The 15720-nt window shown below is 37.6% G+C and overlaps 1 protein-coding gene across 2 annotated transcripts in view; it reads right to left on the minus strand.

Annotated features, from left to right (window-relative positions):
• Window positions 1-568: 568 nt before the first annotated feature.
• Window positions 569-15720, minus strand: part of fam91a1 (family with sequence similarity 91 member A1) — a 41044-nt gene continuing 25892 nt past the window's right edge. For both annotated transcript variants that reach the window (XM_039738355.1, XM_039738354.1), the window contains 8 exons: window positions 14144-14278; window positions 12589-12702; window positions 9404-9476; window positions 4729-4875; window positions 4430-4540; window positions 3564-3687; window positions 2086-2155; window positions 569-1499 (listed from right to left, as the gene is read on the minus strand). In XM_039738355.1, coding sequence (XP_039594289.1) covers window positions 1302-1499; window positions 2086-2155; window positions 3564-3687; window positions 4430-4540; window positions 4729-4875; window positions 9404-9476; window positions 12589-12702; window positions 14144-14278 — 972 coding nt within the window. In that variant the 3' untranslated portion in view covers window positions 569-1301. The remainder of the gene's footprint in view (window positions 1500-2085; window positions 2156-3563; window positions 3688-4429; window positions 4541-4728; window positions 4876-9403; window positions 9477-12588; window positions 12703-14143; window positions 14279-15720) is intronic.

The following is a 15720-nucleotide window of genomic DNA, read 5'->3' on the forward strand; positions in this document are numbered from 1 at the left end:
ACTGCGGTTGACCTGACAGCACATCCTTGGTGGGAAGAAACTGGAACATCTGGAGAAAAGACTGAAGACCAAAAGAAAGACATGCAAATTCTACCCAGTAGACATTCTAGCTAAAATCTGAGCCAAGATATGACAGGTCAGAAATCAGAATATAAACATCCTAATTTATTAGACATATATTGTACATACATTTTCAAACTCACTTCATCCAAGCCAGGGTTGAGTTGGCCTGGCAGCATAAGGAACAACGTAAGAAACACCACTGAGCAGGATGCCACAGGGACCCCGACCCCCCCCCAAACAAACAGGATGGGCCAATTTACCACCATGCCACCCATATTTCACATATGCCAAGTATTTAAATTCTTTTTTTTTTAAATAAAAAAAGTGATGAAAAATATAAAGAACTGTAAAGGCTTTATGCCTGAGAACTCGAGTAATGTGAGCAGTAAGGATACTACACCGATATTCTTAAATTTTGTTATAATTACATTTTCACATTATTAACTTACATATTCAATATGTAATCAACTGGACATTATAGATTTGTAACTAAATTTGAAGATTCGTGTTTTATGAAGGTAAAAGAAAAACAGATTGTGTTCAATGTTACAGGATTGCAGTCCTTAAAGCATAATTATGGTAATAAGGATCCAAAATACATTTTTAATTTAAGAGCACTGCACTGCACACTAATACACATATTTGGTCAAATCAGGAATCAAACGTTTTTCTTCCTTGGTGAAAACATTCAGTTTATAACCTGTAACTCATTACCTTTGTGATCACAGGACTAACATGTGACCGCAGATACAATGAAATATGTTTTAACTTTAAAATACTGCATGTACAACAAATGATCACATTCATTGTTTACTATCTACAATACACAATTTGTTATAAACTCTCTTTATTTAACAGTTGATTATTAAGAGAAACAAAAATCCATGATAAAATCTCAAGGCCTGAGTCACCTGAATGGTCAAACTAGGCCTCTCCTGGTCCAGAGTAGTGCAGCAAAAATCACTGAAATGTCACTTTAAAAGGTCCAAATTTAATTTGTTTCAGCAAAAAAAAAAACATCTACACTATAAACCACTGAAAGCAGAAAGAAATGCCACACAGCGTCATGTTGTATTCATGTATATGTATACAACCCCCTAACCATTTACGCTGTGTGTGTCAGGGTTATAAAGCATAATCCTGCAATGATCAAATATTTGAAATTATCTTTGCATTTTCTTTCTACTTCCTAATGTTTGATTTTTTTCATATAGACCCCTTTGTGCATTCTCAGGCATTTATGATGAGCTCTCTTTTTGCAGTGCCGAGATCTTCAAAGCAGGAAGTGCTCCTTCACTCCACTCTGACAGAACTCCGTCTTTGAAAACCAAACTTTTAGATGGGAGTGGAACTCCCACATCAGACAGTAGCGATGACGGGTTTATCAAATAGGATGCACTGTATTCGGAACCAGAATCTGTAAGTGATGTGCAATCCTTGCGGGGGAAAAAAAAAAAGAAACAAACCAGTGCTTTACAAGTTAGTAACCATACATGAGGTGTAAACTGCTTCATCCATCACTAAGGAATATTTTTAAACTCTCTCTACTTTAATATGTTCTAAAAAAACAATTCATGAAATCAGAATCACAGGGCTGATATCAATGAGCAACTTCTTAGGACCACTACAATACCACCGGGTAGGGCCTCCTTTTATTCCAAAAGTAAATATCTTAACAATATTTTAGCAACAAAGCATGTGTGTTGCATGTTGTGAGCCTGTAATTCAATTACTGAAATGTAGGCTCTGTGACACAAGCAAACTGACTGACCCATTGTTGTTGTTGTTCACAGTTTGCCACAGTACAGCATTAGTCACTGTTGGCTTCTATTACGTCATAATTATTTTTCCTCTCCATTATGCATTAAAATATGAAATTAAAAATATATCTTGGGCAGCACTACAAAGTATACGAGATAGGTAATGATTAAAATATCATTTTTAGGCAGATTATTCCTTTAATATGCTCAGGACTAAAATTTTTGTTCAGTAATTTTGAAATAAAATGGAAAAATATTTTACCTGAAATGACTGTACAAAACTGAGAACTTTTAGAGACAGTTTTCTGCTGGAATGTAGCAATGTTTTAAGGCTGAAATAAAATAAACAATGACATTACAACACTTAACATTACAGTAAAGAAAAAAGAACATATTACAAATTAAATCAAAGAGTGAAATCCTACTAACATTTTTTACATTAATATTATATATATATATATATATGGGCAGCACGGTGGCGCAGTGGTAGCGCTGCTGCCTCGCAGTATGGAGACCCGGGTCCTCCCTGCGTGTAGTTTGCATGCTCTCCCCGTGTCTGAGTAGGTTTCCTCTGGGTACTCTGGTTTGCTCCCACAGTCCAAAGACATGCGGGTTAGGTGGATTTCCGATTCTAAATTGGCCCTAGTGTGTGCGTGTGGGGATGTGTGTGTCCTGCGGTGGGTTGGTTCCCTGCCTTGCGCCCTGTGTTTGCTGGGATTGGCTCCAGCAGCCCCCCTGTGTTTGGATTTAGTGGGTTGGAAAATAGATGGATGGAGATTATATATACACACACACACACACACACACAAAGTAATCCCTCGCTATATCGCGCTTCGACTTTCTCGGTTTCACTCTATCGCAGATTTTATATGTAAGCATATATAAATTATAACGCAGATTTTTCACAGCTTCACGGGTTTCTGCGGACAATGGGTCTTTTTTACTTCTGGTACATGCTTCCTCAGTTGGTTTGCCCAGTTGATTTCATACAAGGGACGCTATTGGCGGACGGCTGAGAAGCTAACCAATCAGAGCACGCAGTTAAGTTCCTGTGTGCCGATTAGTTCAGCAACGGAGCGCCGAATTCGATTGCACTTCGTTAACCAGGAAGTCTCGTCTCACTCATTCAGCATCAACGTGTTTCGCTGTGTAAAAAGTTAACTTTTGTGCTCTTATGTGTTTATCTTTGTGCATAGTCAAGCCCTTCGTTATGGCTTCAAAATGATCTGTCTGTCGTAATGGCTGTAACATATGTGACATCGGAGACACTCGATATCTTTACGTTTACATGCATAATTTCAACGAATCTTACCTAATACCTAAGAGAATGCAAAGAGTTTATGCTGTATAACTGTGCGGGAAATGTTTATAAGAGTGTGGGACAGTTTATAAGGGCTTAAAATATATAAAAATAACCATATGAATAAATGGTTTTTACTTCACGGATTTTCACCTTTCGCGAGGGGTTCTGGAACGCAACCCCCGCGATAAAGGAGGGATCACTGTGTATGTATGTATGTATATATATGACAAACCCCGTTCTGGACGATGATGCATCGGGTTCAAGTGAATCTCGCAAAAGCACATCGAACTTTGCATCACAAATGGTGGAAATCAAATTGAAGATGTCATTAATGAATATTTCAATTAAATAAAATGTTGCTCATATTTTTTTCTTGAAAATATGCATTTTGCCTATTTGTCCAGACTTTAGTGACACCCAGTATAAGAGATGATTACCTTTCTTTGCCACAGAGCCCATGGGTAACAATTTTCTGGCAAACTTTAACATTCAGTTCAGAGTTAAATAAGGGAATCCCAAAGGATACATCCAAAGGGACCCATTCCTCTTCTGCAGACTCATCTGTCATGGATGAAACAAAACAAAACTGTTACTGCCGAGTTTGAAAGACAATGCTGCCCTCTAATGTTAGTACTCAGAACAGGAGCAACACGAACATTCTGAAGACTACAGTGGCTCAACAGCAGTGCTTCACTTTGACTTGAACCAAGCCTGGACAGGCTGCCAGTCTGTCGGAGGTCATACTCTTACACAAACCCACTCTCACATTCACTGAAGACTAATCAGGAATTATCATCTTAAACTTATGTCGGAGGAAGAGCAGTGTACCTGGTGAAAAACCCATGCAAACTCTGCACAGGAACAACCAGGTGTAAAACTCAAACCTGGGACACAGTGAGCCGGCAGTTCTAACCACAGTGGCTTCCATTTATAAAATTGCTTAAAAATATATTTGTATTAAAGATGTGTTACTGTATAAAGGTGCTTGGAAGACATTAGGCAAATTTAACCTCTACTCTGATTGGCACTCAAGAACAAACAGCTAAGTTTCATTGTTTCATTCTGCATCTTTCAGTTTCCAAAGATTCACGAAATTCAAGCTAGAAAAAGTTTTGGGGTCGTTATTGTCACATGTACAGAGGACCATGAAGTTCTTAGTTGCATGTACTAAACAGCATGCAACACGTCACCACTCATAGTAGAATCCATGTTTCAGATGCAGTTACATTGTATGTGAACATCTTTTTCATTACAAAAAAATGACAAGACCTCTGTTACAATCTAGTTAAAACATTTTATTTACCTTCCACTCCTTGCCTTTTGCTCAACTCTGCTGAATTTGGTTCTTGAACAACCAGCTCGAAGGACTCAGTGCTGCCATTCACATCAGAACTATTGGAATGCTCAGAATCGCCTAGTAGTGGAAAATATAGAAGCAAAATTTGTACCAAGTCTGTTCTGAGACTCCATTCACGTCACGTTTCCTTTAATCTACTGTTATCTTTTATCAAGTTGCATGTAATTTTGTTACAGATAAAGCATATCTGTTCAATTATATTAGAATATATAAGAATTCTTCTCAAAACACAACTTCCCACTAACCTTTTTCCTCTAGGGAGTCACTGTGCCTCCTTGCTCTCTTACTCCTAGGATTTAACATAGTAATGTACCCAGAAGTATGCTCCAAATCCAGATTCTTTCGTAGCACTTTTAATGCCTTGTGAACAGACATGTTTTCTTGGGAGAAATCTAAACATAAACACACACACACACATAAAAAAAGGGTTGAAAAAAGAATACAAAAATATAGTAAGAATAAGAAAATTAACCATGCTCCTAAAGAGTACCTGGATAAACCTGCAATGTCATGAAACAAACCTTTCAAATACAGTATAAAGAAATTATAAAATGTAAACAAGAAGGAATTCATATTATTTCATAAAATGTTTTGCTAAGCATTATTTCAGTCATTATAGATCTGCCACACACAAAATGCTAATATTGCCCTTTTTATGATGTAACTTTGAAAACCAAAAGTTTCTGTTACTGACACTTCAACAATACAGTGAAGCAGACCATCTCTGTCTGAGTGTCTTCTGTGTAAAATACAAGTTTCAGGCCAGAAAATAAAGAAGACACCTCCAACTATTTAAGGGATATATAAAAGGAAAATAAAAACGATTTGACGAATGTGACACAGCAAGATTGTGGAATAGCATAAAGGTGAGCATCAAAAGATGTCTGTTATCTCTTGGAGCAAGATAAAAATCCAGTTTAAAATGTAAGCTTCTGCCAGCATCGTTCTTCTGTTTAATCTCTCACAAACGTCTCTACCATTAAGAACTATTAAATTACAACAAATCGCATGAGAAATTACATCAAGACAAGCCAGTTAGTCATGTTCTTCCTCGGAAAACCCATTTCAAGAGATAGAGGATTGCTACCTCCATCCACCGTTATTTTTGCACAATCAGACACTGAACAAGACCCTTTACATGCAAGTGCTGACCCTTTTCCGTGCATCACGAAGTGACAAATTCTGTGAGCTTAGCACACCATACGGCAGTGAATTAAGCCAAGGTTTGTGTTTTTCTGTCCTCCCTGGCCATCAGACCAAAGGATCAAACTTATCTTAATGGGCCTAAAAAAAAAAACTTACCTTCAAATTAGGATTCTACTACTTGTATACCTGAGTTATTTATGTGCATATTCCTTCTTTATAAATTATTTTTATATAGTGATATATAACTACCTTTGTTTTGTTTTTCTCTTGTAACTCTTCTTTTATATTATGTAAAGTGCTTTGAGCTACATTCCTTGTATGAAAGTGGGCTTTACAAATAAATATTGTTGCTTTTATAAATAAAAATAACACTTGATTTACCTGCCATATTGCTTTCCCCACTCATGTGATTTGCTCAAACTGCATAGGCTTGTGACCTTTTCCAGTGTCAATACCTGTGCCAACTTCATTTGGATTAATCGAATCATCTTTGACTAACTGTTTTACATAGTCACATCCCGACACATAGCAAAATATCACTCCAAAAGTAAGCAGTTTGCCTAAATTATGTAAATCCATTGAATACTCTGAATCAAAATTTTATCTCATCACAATACTTTTCCTCATATATATATATATATACACACAACGATGGAGAGTGCAAAAGGGAACACCCAGAAGGAATCCATTTGGGAATATTGTCATACAATACGAGGTGTGGCAGAAAAGTAATGAGACTGGCAACACTGCAAGCGATCTGGCAACGCTGTGCTGTTGTCCTTGATAGAGCCCGTGTATCAGTACCCTCCCATAGCTCAGTGCGAGTTTCAACTCCTTCCGTTAACTACGTGATTTTTGTGACTGCTATTAGCGAAGTTGTGTTTTTGGTTGTCCACGCAAAATGGAACAGCGGAATTTGGAGCAACGTTGTGCCATTAAACGGCAAGTGTGACGTTTGAAAAGTTAAAACAGGCCTATGGGGACATTCTTTATCCCGAGCTAAAGTTTTTCGCTGGCACAAATCATTTTTGGAAGGCAGAAAACACGTTGAAGATGAACACCGTTCAGGAGGACTTCAACTTCGAAAACCAATGAAAACATCGAACGTGTGAACACTCTTGTGAGATCAGACCGTCGTTTAACATTAAGAATGATGAGTGAACAATTAAATTTGAACAGATTTACCGTTCATCAAATTTTGACTGAACATTTGCACATGCGAAAGGTCTGTGCCAAAATGGTGCCAAAAAACTGCCCTCTCCATAACAGAATTTTTGACCTCAAAAGGCATTCCTGTGGTTCCCCAGTCCCCTAATTCACCTGACCTTCAGTCCGTGTGACTTTTTCCTAAACTGAAAAATGTCCTCAAAGGACGTCATTTCGGGACTTTAGAAAACATCCAAAAGAGTGTGACGGACATGCTGAAGACCATACCGGTTGAAGACTTCCAGCGCTGCTCATAACAGTGGGAACAACGTCTCGGTGTGTAGCTGCCCAAGGGAAATACTTTGAAGGGGATAACATTGATGTTTGAAAAAAATAAAAACTTTGGTATATAAAAAATCAGTCTCATTACTTTTCTGCCACACCTCACGCGCTATGGTAAAGACAGAGGACAGACAATGATCAAAGTGAAAAGGTAAGTAGGGACACAGAGTATGGCGAAGATCACACAACCCGATATCAATAGGTGGTACTCACAGCAAACAGCGGTTTGTGTTACCACATGCTGTAACAGTGCCTTGTGACATATTCTTCATGCTTAATAGATGCCGCTGTTTATGCAATTAATGGAGTTTAAGCAGGGATCTATGGTGGGCCTTCACAAAGTAGGATGGTCCATTTGATCATACAGCAGAACAAACTGGATGTGAAGTGCAGGTGCTGAGGACACTGGGAAGATGTGATATTGGACAGCCCAAAAAACAACAATCTTGCCAGACAGATGAACTTCAGATTTACAGGGGAAAAATGGTGGATTTAATCCTGGTTGTGGAATAGTGAACCACCTCTTTTTCTTTTTACAGGTATTTAAGGGTTCATCTGAGTGTGACCGTCTTTTATACACAGAATAGGTGGCTTTGAAACAAACATGTCGCCATGTATCCATGGCATGTGGTGGAAGGTGTACCCTTTATTTAGGGAGCAAGAACTGTGTTGGCATACTTGGGATTAAGTTGCCAAGCTCAGATACTTGGAGCCTTGGAATCACTGGATGAAAAGATCCTGCCATCAGCTCAACACAGACTGCTGAAGGATGACTAGGAAGGGGTGAGTGACCAGTTGGCCAAAGACTCTAAGACCGTGACTACCTTTAACTTTGTCTCTGACTTTCTCTGTTAAAACTGAGTGTGGACCCCCCATATCCCCAAACCCAGAGTTTATTTTTTATTTTCTCCAGGGAGGCAACTGACTGGAGTTTGCGTTTTCCACTCCTTTACTGTTGACTGGCCATAGTTCAAAGTTCAAAAATGAATTAATGGTCAAATGTTGGGTTCCATTTGTATTAATTGGTTTTAAAGTACTTTGTTTTCCTGTCTGTTTAAACAAATCTGTCTCTTAATGTGCACTCATTATGCAATTAGTAACTTGTAAAATTTATACAGTGCTTGCGTTTCACCAGAGAAAGTGTCCCACCTTTCTGCATCTCCACTCAGTGAACTGCACTATACAAAAATAAACTGAATTGAACTGCACAGAAAACTGAGCCCATTTAACGGTGATGTGGGAAACTGCTAAGGGGGTACCATGTCTCTTCTCCGGTTTATGAATTTCATGGACAGAATGCTAAGGGGTGCTGTACATTAGCAAAGAAAAACATTTTAAGCAGGATGGCCAGTGTTCTTGCTTCATTCTTGATGTGAAAATGCTGACAGTGGTTCTTTTAGTCACCTTACAATGAATACAGCCTAACAAGGAGGACCACTGCAGGCTCCAATGAACAAACCTCCTCCAAGACGGAAGGGGCCAAATGGTCAGCACAATAGATTTGCATGGAAGTTAGCCTGACACAGAAGGAAAAAGAGTATAACTGTGTGGAAAAAGTTTTACTGTAAAGGGAAGCTTGGCACTGGAAAGACCCAGAAACTATTAAAGTTTAGGGACTACAGGGTTGCATGTCTTTTGGCCTCATTACATGGTGATATCCAATATGCACTGGAGTAGCTCACAAATGAGTCTGTTGAAGCTGGGATGTTAATTAGTGCAATCGCATCTTACACTGTGATCAGCTCCACAGAAGACAGTAGTTTGTTTTCTGTACACTTCTGGAGTGCACCTGCCCTAAGTGGAGGAGTTCAAGTACCTCAGGGTCTCGTTTACAAATGATGGTAAACGAGATCCTGACATTAGAAAATAAACAGCAGCAGGAGCAAAACTCTTATGAACCTTGTAACACACTCTGTCGGCAAAATGGGAGTCAAGTTCTTCATTTAATCAGTCAAGCTATATCTTCACAAGCTTTGGACATGTAATTGTATGCTTTCATTTTTCCAATCCAAGAACCATCAAAATTAGGCTTCTGGGCATGCTTAGGCTATATTTAAAATTCTAGCACTTGATCACTTTTTTGAAGAAACCAAAAAAAAAAAAATCAGGTCTGTGGTGTTGGCGAGGATAGTACATCCAATATTTGCAATCTCATTATGATATGTATGACACTTTAGAATCATTAGAAGAACTATCGCATTTCTATTTACGAGTCTTAAACACAACGTCTTGGAAATGTCTGTTAACATATGAAATTTCAGTGATTAAAGTACAACTTGTCTGTACCTCCTTTTAGCTCTTCTTCATCAAATGGGAATGGTACATACACAGTTTCTCCACTGCCATGAATGGTGTGTCCCTATAAACAAATTGAACAATAAGATGTAAGATACAACAATGTTGACATTAAGTTACTTGGATAACAAATACTTCAAGAAAAGAACATTTTACCTATTCATTCCCAAACACTACACTAAACATCAGATAAAACTGGAGCATGTACTAGAACTGCACAAGGAAGCATGGATTCTCCTTCAGAAAGCAGCTTCTGGAATTTGTTTGGCGCTCCAATGGTTTCCACCTCTTTATTAAATTAATACTCTGTGTTTGTTTCAAAACCTTTCACTTCCTTCATACAAATCTCTCCTTTGATCGTCTGATTCTAAAATTGTTTTCTACATTGTATCTCGGGTAAAATGATAACTGACACAGTCAGGAAGTGAAGTGTCACCTCACCATCTACTCAGATATCCTCCTCACTTCTTAACAACATGTCCTTTGTCAACAGTTCAGGTTGTTGTTGGTGGTGGCGTCATGGTGTGGGAAATGTTTTCTTGGCACACTTTGGGCCTGTTAATATCAATCAATTATCATTTGAACACCACAGCATATTTGACTGTTGCTTCAAAATGGCTACTTCCTGGATAGCAATGCCACGTATCATAAAGCAGCAGTCGTCTCCAACTGGATTCATGAACAAGACAATGAGTTTGATGTTTTCACTGGCCTTCCTTGTCACCGGATCTGAATCCAATAGAATACCTTTGGGCTGTAGCAGAATGGGAGATCTGTAGCATGAATGTGCAGCTGACATATCTGCAGAAATTGCATGATGCAATCATGTCAACACAGACCAGAATCTCATTGGAATGATCCCACCATCTTGTGGAATCCATGCCACGGAGAACTGAGGCGGTTTTGAGAGCAAAAGGAGGCCCTACCCAGAATTAGTATAGAGGTCCTAAGGATTGGCACAGTGAATGTATAGTGCAGTTGTATCTTATACGCACTTGACTTACATGGTATTAGCTTTAAGTAGACCTTAGTGGGGAAAAATGTGGAAGGAGGCAAGAATACACAAACGCAGACAGATATCTCTGATTGACAACAATACTAAATCAAGGGTTACCAAATTACCATGGACCCTAAATCAGTCTCATTGAGGTGTAATTTATGCACAGATATGCCAAGACAAATTTTGTTTTCCGCCAGTATGCTCCAGTGTGGATGTTGCTACTTTTCAAATCAACCAAACAGCTTGAAGGGATTGGTTGGTCATTAGTCTTCCAGACTTAAATAAGGGCTCTCAATAAGTGAGAAGGTCCAGGATAGAAATCCGTGTTAAATCATTTTCCGCAAATTAAGAATATTTCATTAGAAAGCAACTTAAGAAAGGGACATCATTCACCATGTGGCACCCATTATTATCCAGCATCATCAATGCATCGGTTATTGTATTGTCACCACATTTATCATTCTGAAGACACTCTGAGAAATAATAGGGAGAGATACGCTAAAATAAGCAGGCCATTGAAGCAAAGTGTTCATTTATATGACAAATTTATCTTCATTAGGCAAGATTAACTAATGTGATAACTTCAGTCACTGTGGTTTCCAAAACATGTATCTATGTATCTTTAGTTAACAAGTTTTTACATCCATGGAAGACTGATATGGACTACTTATTCTACTTTAAAAGAACATTAACACAATGGTGTACTGATTGCTGCGGTCGCCTTATACTGTAAATGCAGTGTCCTGGGTTCAGATCCTGCATTACTTTAACATGGCCTTTTTATAACTTTATTTTAATCTTAATTTAACTTAATCCCGATACTCTATATGTTCAATTTCCTCACAATAACTATTCATTGTGGCTCTAAAATCGGTACTGACCCCTACTCTCTTTTCTGTTTCTTTTTCCGGTTTCTTCGTGGTGGTGGCCTGCGCCACCTCCACCTACTCAAAGCTTCATGATGCTCCAACAATGATGGACAGATTAAAAGGCAGAACTCTACGTGACCATCATCATCATCAAGCCCTTCCGTGAGAATCCTAAATCCAAAAAGGACTGTTTCATTTATGTTAGGTAGAATGCCCAGAGGGGATTGGGCGGTCTCATGGTCTGAATCCCTACAGATTTTATTTTATTTTTTTCTCCAGCCGTCTGGAGTTTTTTTGTTTTTTCTGTCCCCCCTGGCCATTGAACCTTACTCTTATTCGATGTTAATTAAAGTTGATTTATTTTGTTTTATAATCGTGTCTTTCATTTTTCTATTCTTTAATATGTAAAGCACTTTGAGCTACTGTTTGTATGAAAATGTGCTATAGAAATAAATGTTGTTGTTGTTGTTGCATGTGCTTTCTGTCTGTTTCAGCATTCCCACCCCGGTCTCTGTGGACTTTCTCTGGATACTCTGGTGTTCCACCCACATCCGCAAAATAGTGTGTGTTAAGCGGTTTGACCCATGTGAGTGATGCTAGAAAGAGAAGCTCCTTCAATTTCCTGAACGGGAATACAAAATACGGGGGTACAAAATGTTAAAAGAACCCAAGACGAAAAAAAAAAAAAGCTGAACATTCCTAGTTCTCAATATGTACACACTTATTTTACTCAAGCTTGAATGATGCAAACATAAATTTTATTGGAAGAATATGCACCTCTTCAATCTCTTTTTATACAATATGGCCTGCAGAACTAAAATTACAACTTTACGCAGGGAAGGTTATGTGGTGAACACCAAATTTTACATTAACACCATTAAAACCTGAAAAGTATTTGGTTACAGCTAAACCTTGTACACTATGCTTCCTCTTATACATGTACTTCCAAAATAATAAAATTGCAGCCAAATATCTAATAAATAGAAATGGATGTCCCCAAGTGGCCTGATATGATTCTACTATATCTGTGCCAAGACATTGAAAAATCAAACTTATAAGCGACTCTCAAACAAGACAGAATAGAAGAACAGGAGAATATACAACCACCCAATCTGCAGATGTGATGAACGCTCAACTCAGAATATCATAAATCAATAAAAAGACTTCTATGTGGGGTGCCATTCCTTAAAATACACATCATTCATTACCATTTATTAAATCAATGTACTTTTATAATGAATTTACAAAATGCACCTGAAAGGTTCTTGTTTTATTGCTTTCAAATTAACCATGCACCTTGCATTTACCTGTATTAACACAGCCGAATGGGTAAGAGCATCATTTAACATGGTGAGAACATTGGACGTCAGAACAATGCCAGGATCGTGTCCCCAAGATGTAACTAGCAGCTTGCTGTATTCCTTGTTGGAAAAGTTTGCCGAATAAAAAAAAAAAAGTAAATTGGTCAATGTGTAAAATACATCATTACCTAATAAGACAAAATCATGTTTAAAGAAATATCCACAGCAGCCTCCTTAGCGTTACACTTTTTCTCAAAAAAAACATGTAAAAAGTGTTGCATTGGTTGGTTTGAAAAAAGACATTTTTATGAAATCTCATCTTTCTAATTTAAAATGTGCAAAACACTAAGGAGGTTAATAAAAAGGATAACTGTCTGTGTGTTCATCTGGTTATGATGTCTCTGTCAGGCCAAAACATTTTTAGTAATAAAATGCATTGCATTTGTCATTCCAATAGGTACGCACATCATAAACATTATCACAGCTTTTATGAATCTCATACCAAATGACATAGCAAAAATAAACAACGGGGTCTACGCCGAGTATCTACATTTCAACCTGTCTTAGGCAGGTAGCAAAGCGAGCTATATAAACAATACAACAGTGGACACTTGCGGATCCACTTGGTAATTACCGAGATCAGGAAAAAAGGGAGAGCAGGTCAACGTTCGATGTATCGTTAACACTGAACAAAACACAGAGTTTTAGAAGTCTAGTAGCAGACTGACCGAACATTAGATTGGGCAAGACATATGGGCTAAACAACTCTGACAATGTTATGACTGTTGGTGACAAATGCGATTGTTCCATAATCTCAGACTTAGCTACTCATATGGGATTTTCAGGCACTGCAGTATCCAGAATTTACAGAAAACATGGCAGACAGGAGTGAGTGGTTACAGGATAATCACCAAACTTGTTCAAGCTAACACAAGAAGGACACAAAATACAAAGATTACTATTTTTTTTATAACAGTATTATGTAGAAGGGCATTTCTTAACGCACAATGCTGCTGAAACACCCAGCATCAACCAAAGGGCCAATTTTTCCTGTGGTCAACTGTGCAAGCTGAAGGTAGGGTAATCATCTGGGTAATGGTTTCTTGACACATTAGAACTTTTACTGCAAAAGCAGTATCATTTGCATGTCACAGCATACCTAGATATTGTTGCTGACCACATGTACCCCTTTATGGCTCCATGTCTATAGTTTATCAATTTGAAAATGTGCCATGTACTAAAGAATGTATGACCTCAAGCTGGTTTCATGAGCACAACACTGGCTTCAGTTTACAGTTGTGGCCTGCAAGATGCCGAGATCGCAAAACAGAAAAACACACTTGAATGAGTTTTAATAGGACTTTTATAGATGAACCAAGTCCTACAGGACTGTGTTGTGCTGCAAAGTCAGCTTGGACCTACATGGTTGAAAAATCCAGACTGTTCTGGAAACAAAAACGGGGTTCCTACCACGAGCTAGATAGGCATTTCCAATCAAACAGGCACCAAGAGTCTGTGTGTATGAGATATAAGTATATGTATATAAAATCATCAATCATACCTGAAATATGTCAGGAAGCTTTCGAAGCCTTACGCCTTTTGACAGTAGTAGTGATGGGGGTCCTTTTCCACAGATATGGTACAGATATAATTTAAACCATATTGAACTGATTTCAGGAATTGCAGGTCCAATATGCTGACAAATACAACACACATAAATAATGTGAATACAAAGCAAGAGCCTAAACAGGGGCACTTGCTACACCTGGCAAATATTTTCAGTATTTTCTTTCACAAATGACAAGTCAGGTTGCAATCACAGGTACTGCATTTTATGTCATGAATAAGTACAATTTTGTACTTAACAAAAAAGGTAGAAAATACTGAAAAAAACTGTTCTCATAGTACTCTAAGCAACAGCTAGTGCACAGGAGACTTACAACACTGAATTTAAAATACTTCATTTAAACTATACACTTAAAAAATACAGAACAGATAGAGTTGTAACTGTGTATGTAAATAAAGTACCTGAAAATAAAGTTTAAAACTACAACCCTCTTATCTAATGATATTTTATTTTTCCATTAATGAACTTCACCTTAGCTGGCATGGTGGCTTAGTGACTAAATATATCACCCAGTGTTAGAAGATTTATTATTTTTCTCCACCGCATTTTACAAAGTCACACTTGCTTTTCATGTTTGCCATTAAAAATAACTTACTTCTACCTGCCACCTTTTGTCGACCTGTTTTATAAGCAGCCTATGCTCTAGGCAAGTTGTTCCCAAACTCGGTCCTGAGGTTCCACTGTGGCTGCAGGTTTTTGTTCCAACCAAATTCACAATTAGTGATAATAACCGATCTCATTTACTTCGGTCTTTTTTCCCTTCGCTTATTCTGCCTTTAGAAAAGCCCAGCAGAATGATTTTTACATTTATAAGACATTTAGAAATATTTCTACTTTTGCTTTAAGTGCTTACCACTCTTTTGTTGATGTCCTATTGTTTTGTTATTTTTTGTGCAGTTTGCACCCTTCACTGTATCCTAATAATGATAATTAAAACAAACAGAAATGATAGGTAAATCCCTTTAAATTAAATTATATAATGGACCAGATAACAGAGTTAGTGTGGTGTTAAAAAAGTAAAAATAATGGTGTCTCTTGCCTCCATGGCTGCATTGATCAAAGAATATAAGCAACATTTGGAAATGGGAAGGTAAAATCTTCAAAGCATGTACATTTAAAAAAATCATTTGCAGTGTTAAAAATCATAACCTTTTCAGTTCTGTGAGTGTAAAGCTATCCAATCTAAGCAAGTCTACATTATAAAAAATAATTGGAGATACTAATTCAAAAGTATGGATTTTACATGATAAAATGCGTGTGAAGGCCATATACGAGAACAGGAGGCCAGTCAACTTCAGACTTTCCTACTCTTAGCAGTTCACCTGGAAAAGCAGAATGAAAAATTAGGCTGAAAATTGTTAAAATGTAAAAAAAAAAAAAAAAACCACTATCCCCTTATAAGTGCTTAGTACATTTTAATAAAAAACTTTACCAAAATTACTTTTGTTATTTCTCTACTGACTCCAAAATACAGAAACTGGGAAATAACAGCCCACTTATTTGGGCTAGGA

This window comes from Polypterus senegalus, chromosome 16 (genome assembly GCF_016835505.1).
Source record: "Polypterus senegalus isolate Bchr_013 chromosome 16, ASM1683550v1, whole genome shotgun sequence".
Taxonomy (NCBI): domain Eukaryota; kingdom Metazoa; phylum Chordata; class Cladistia; order Polypteriformes; family Polypteridae; genus Polypterus; species Polypterus senegalus.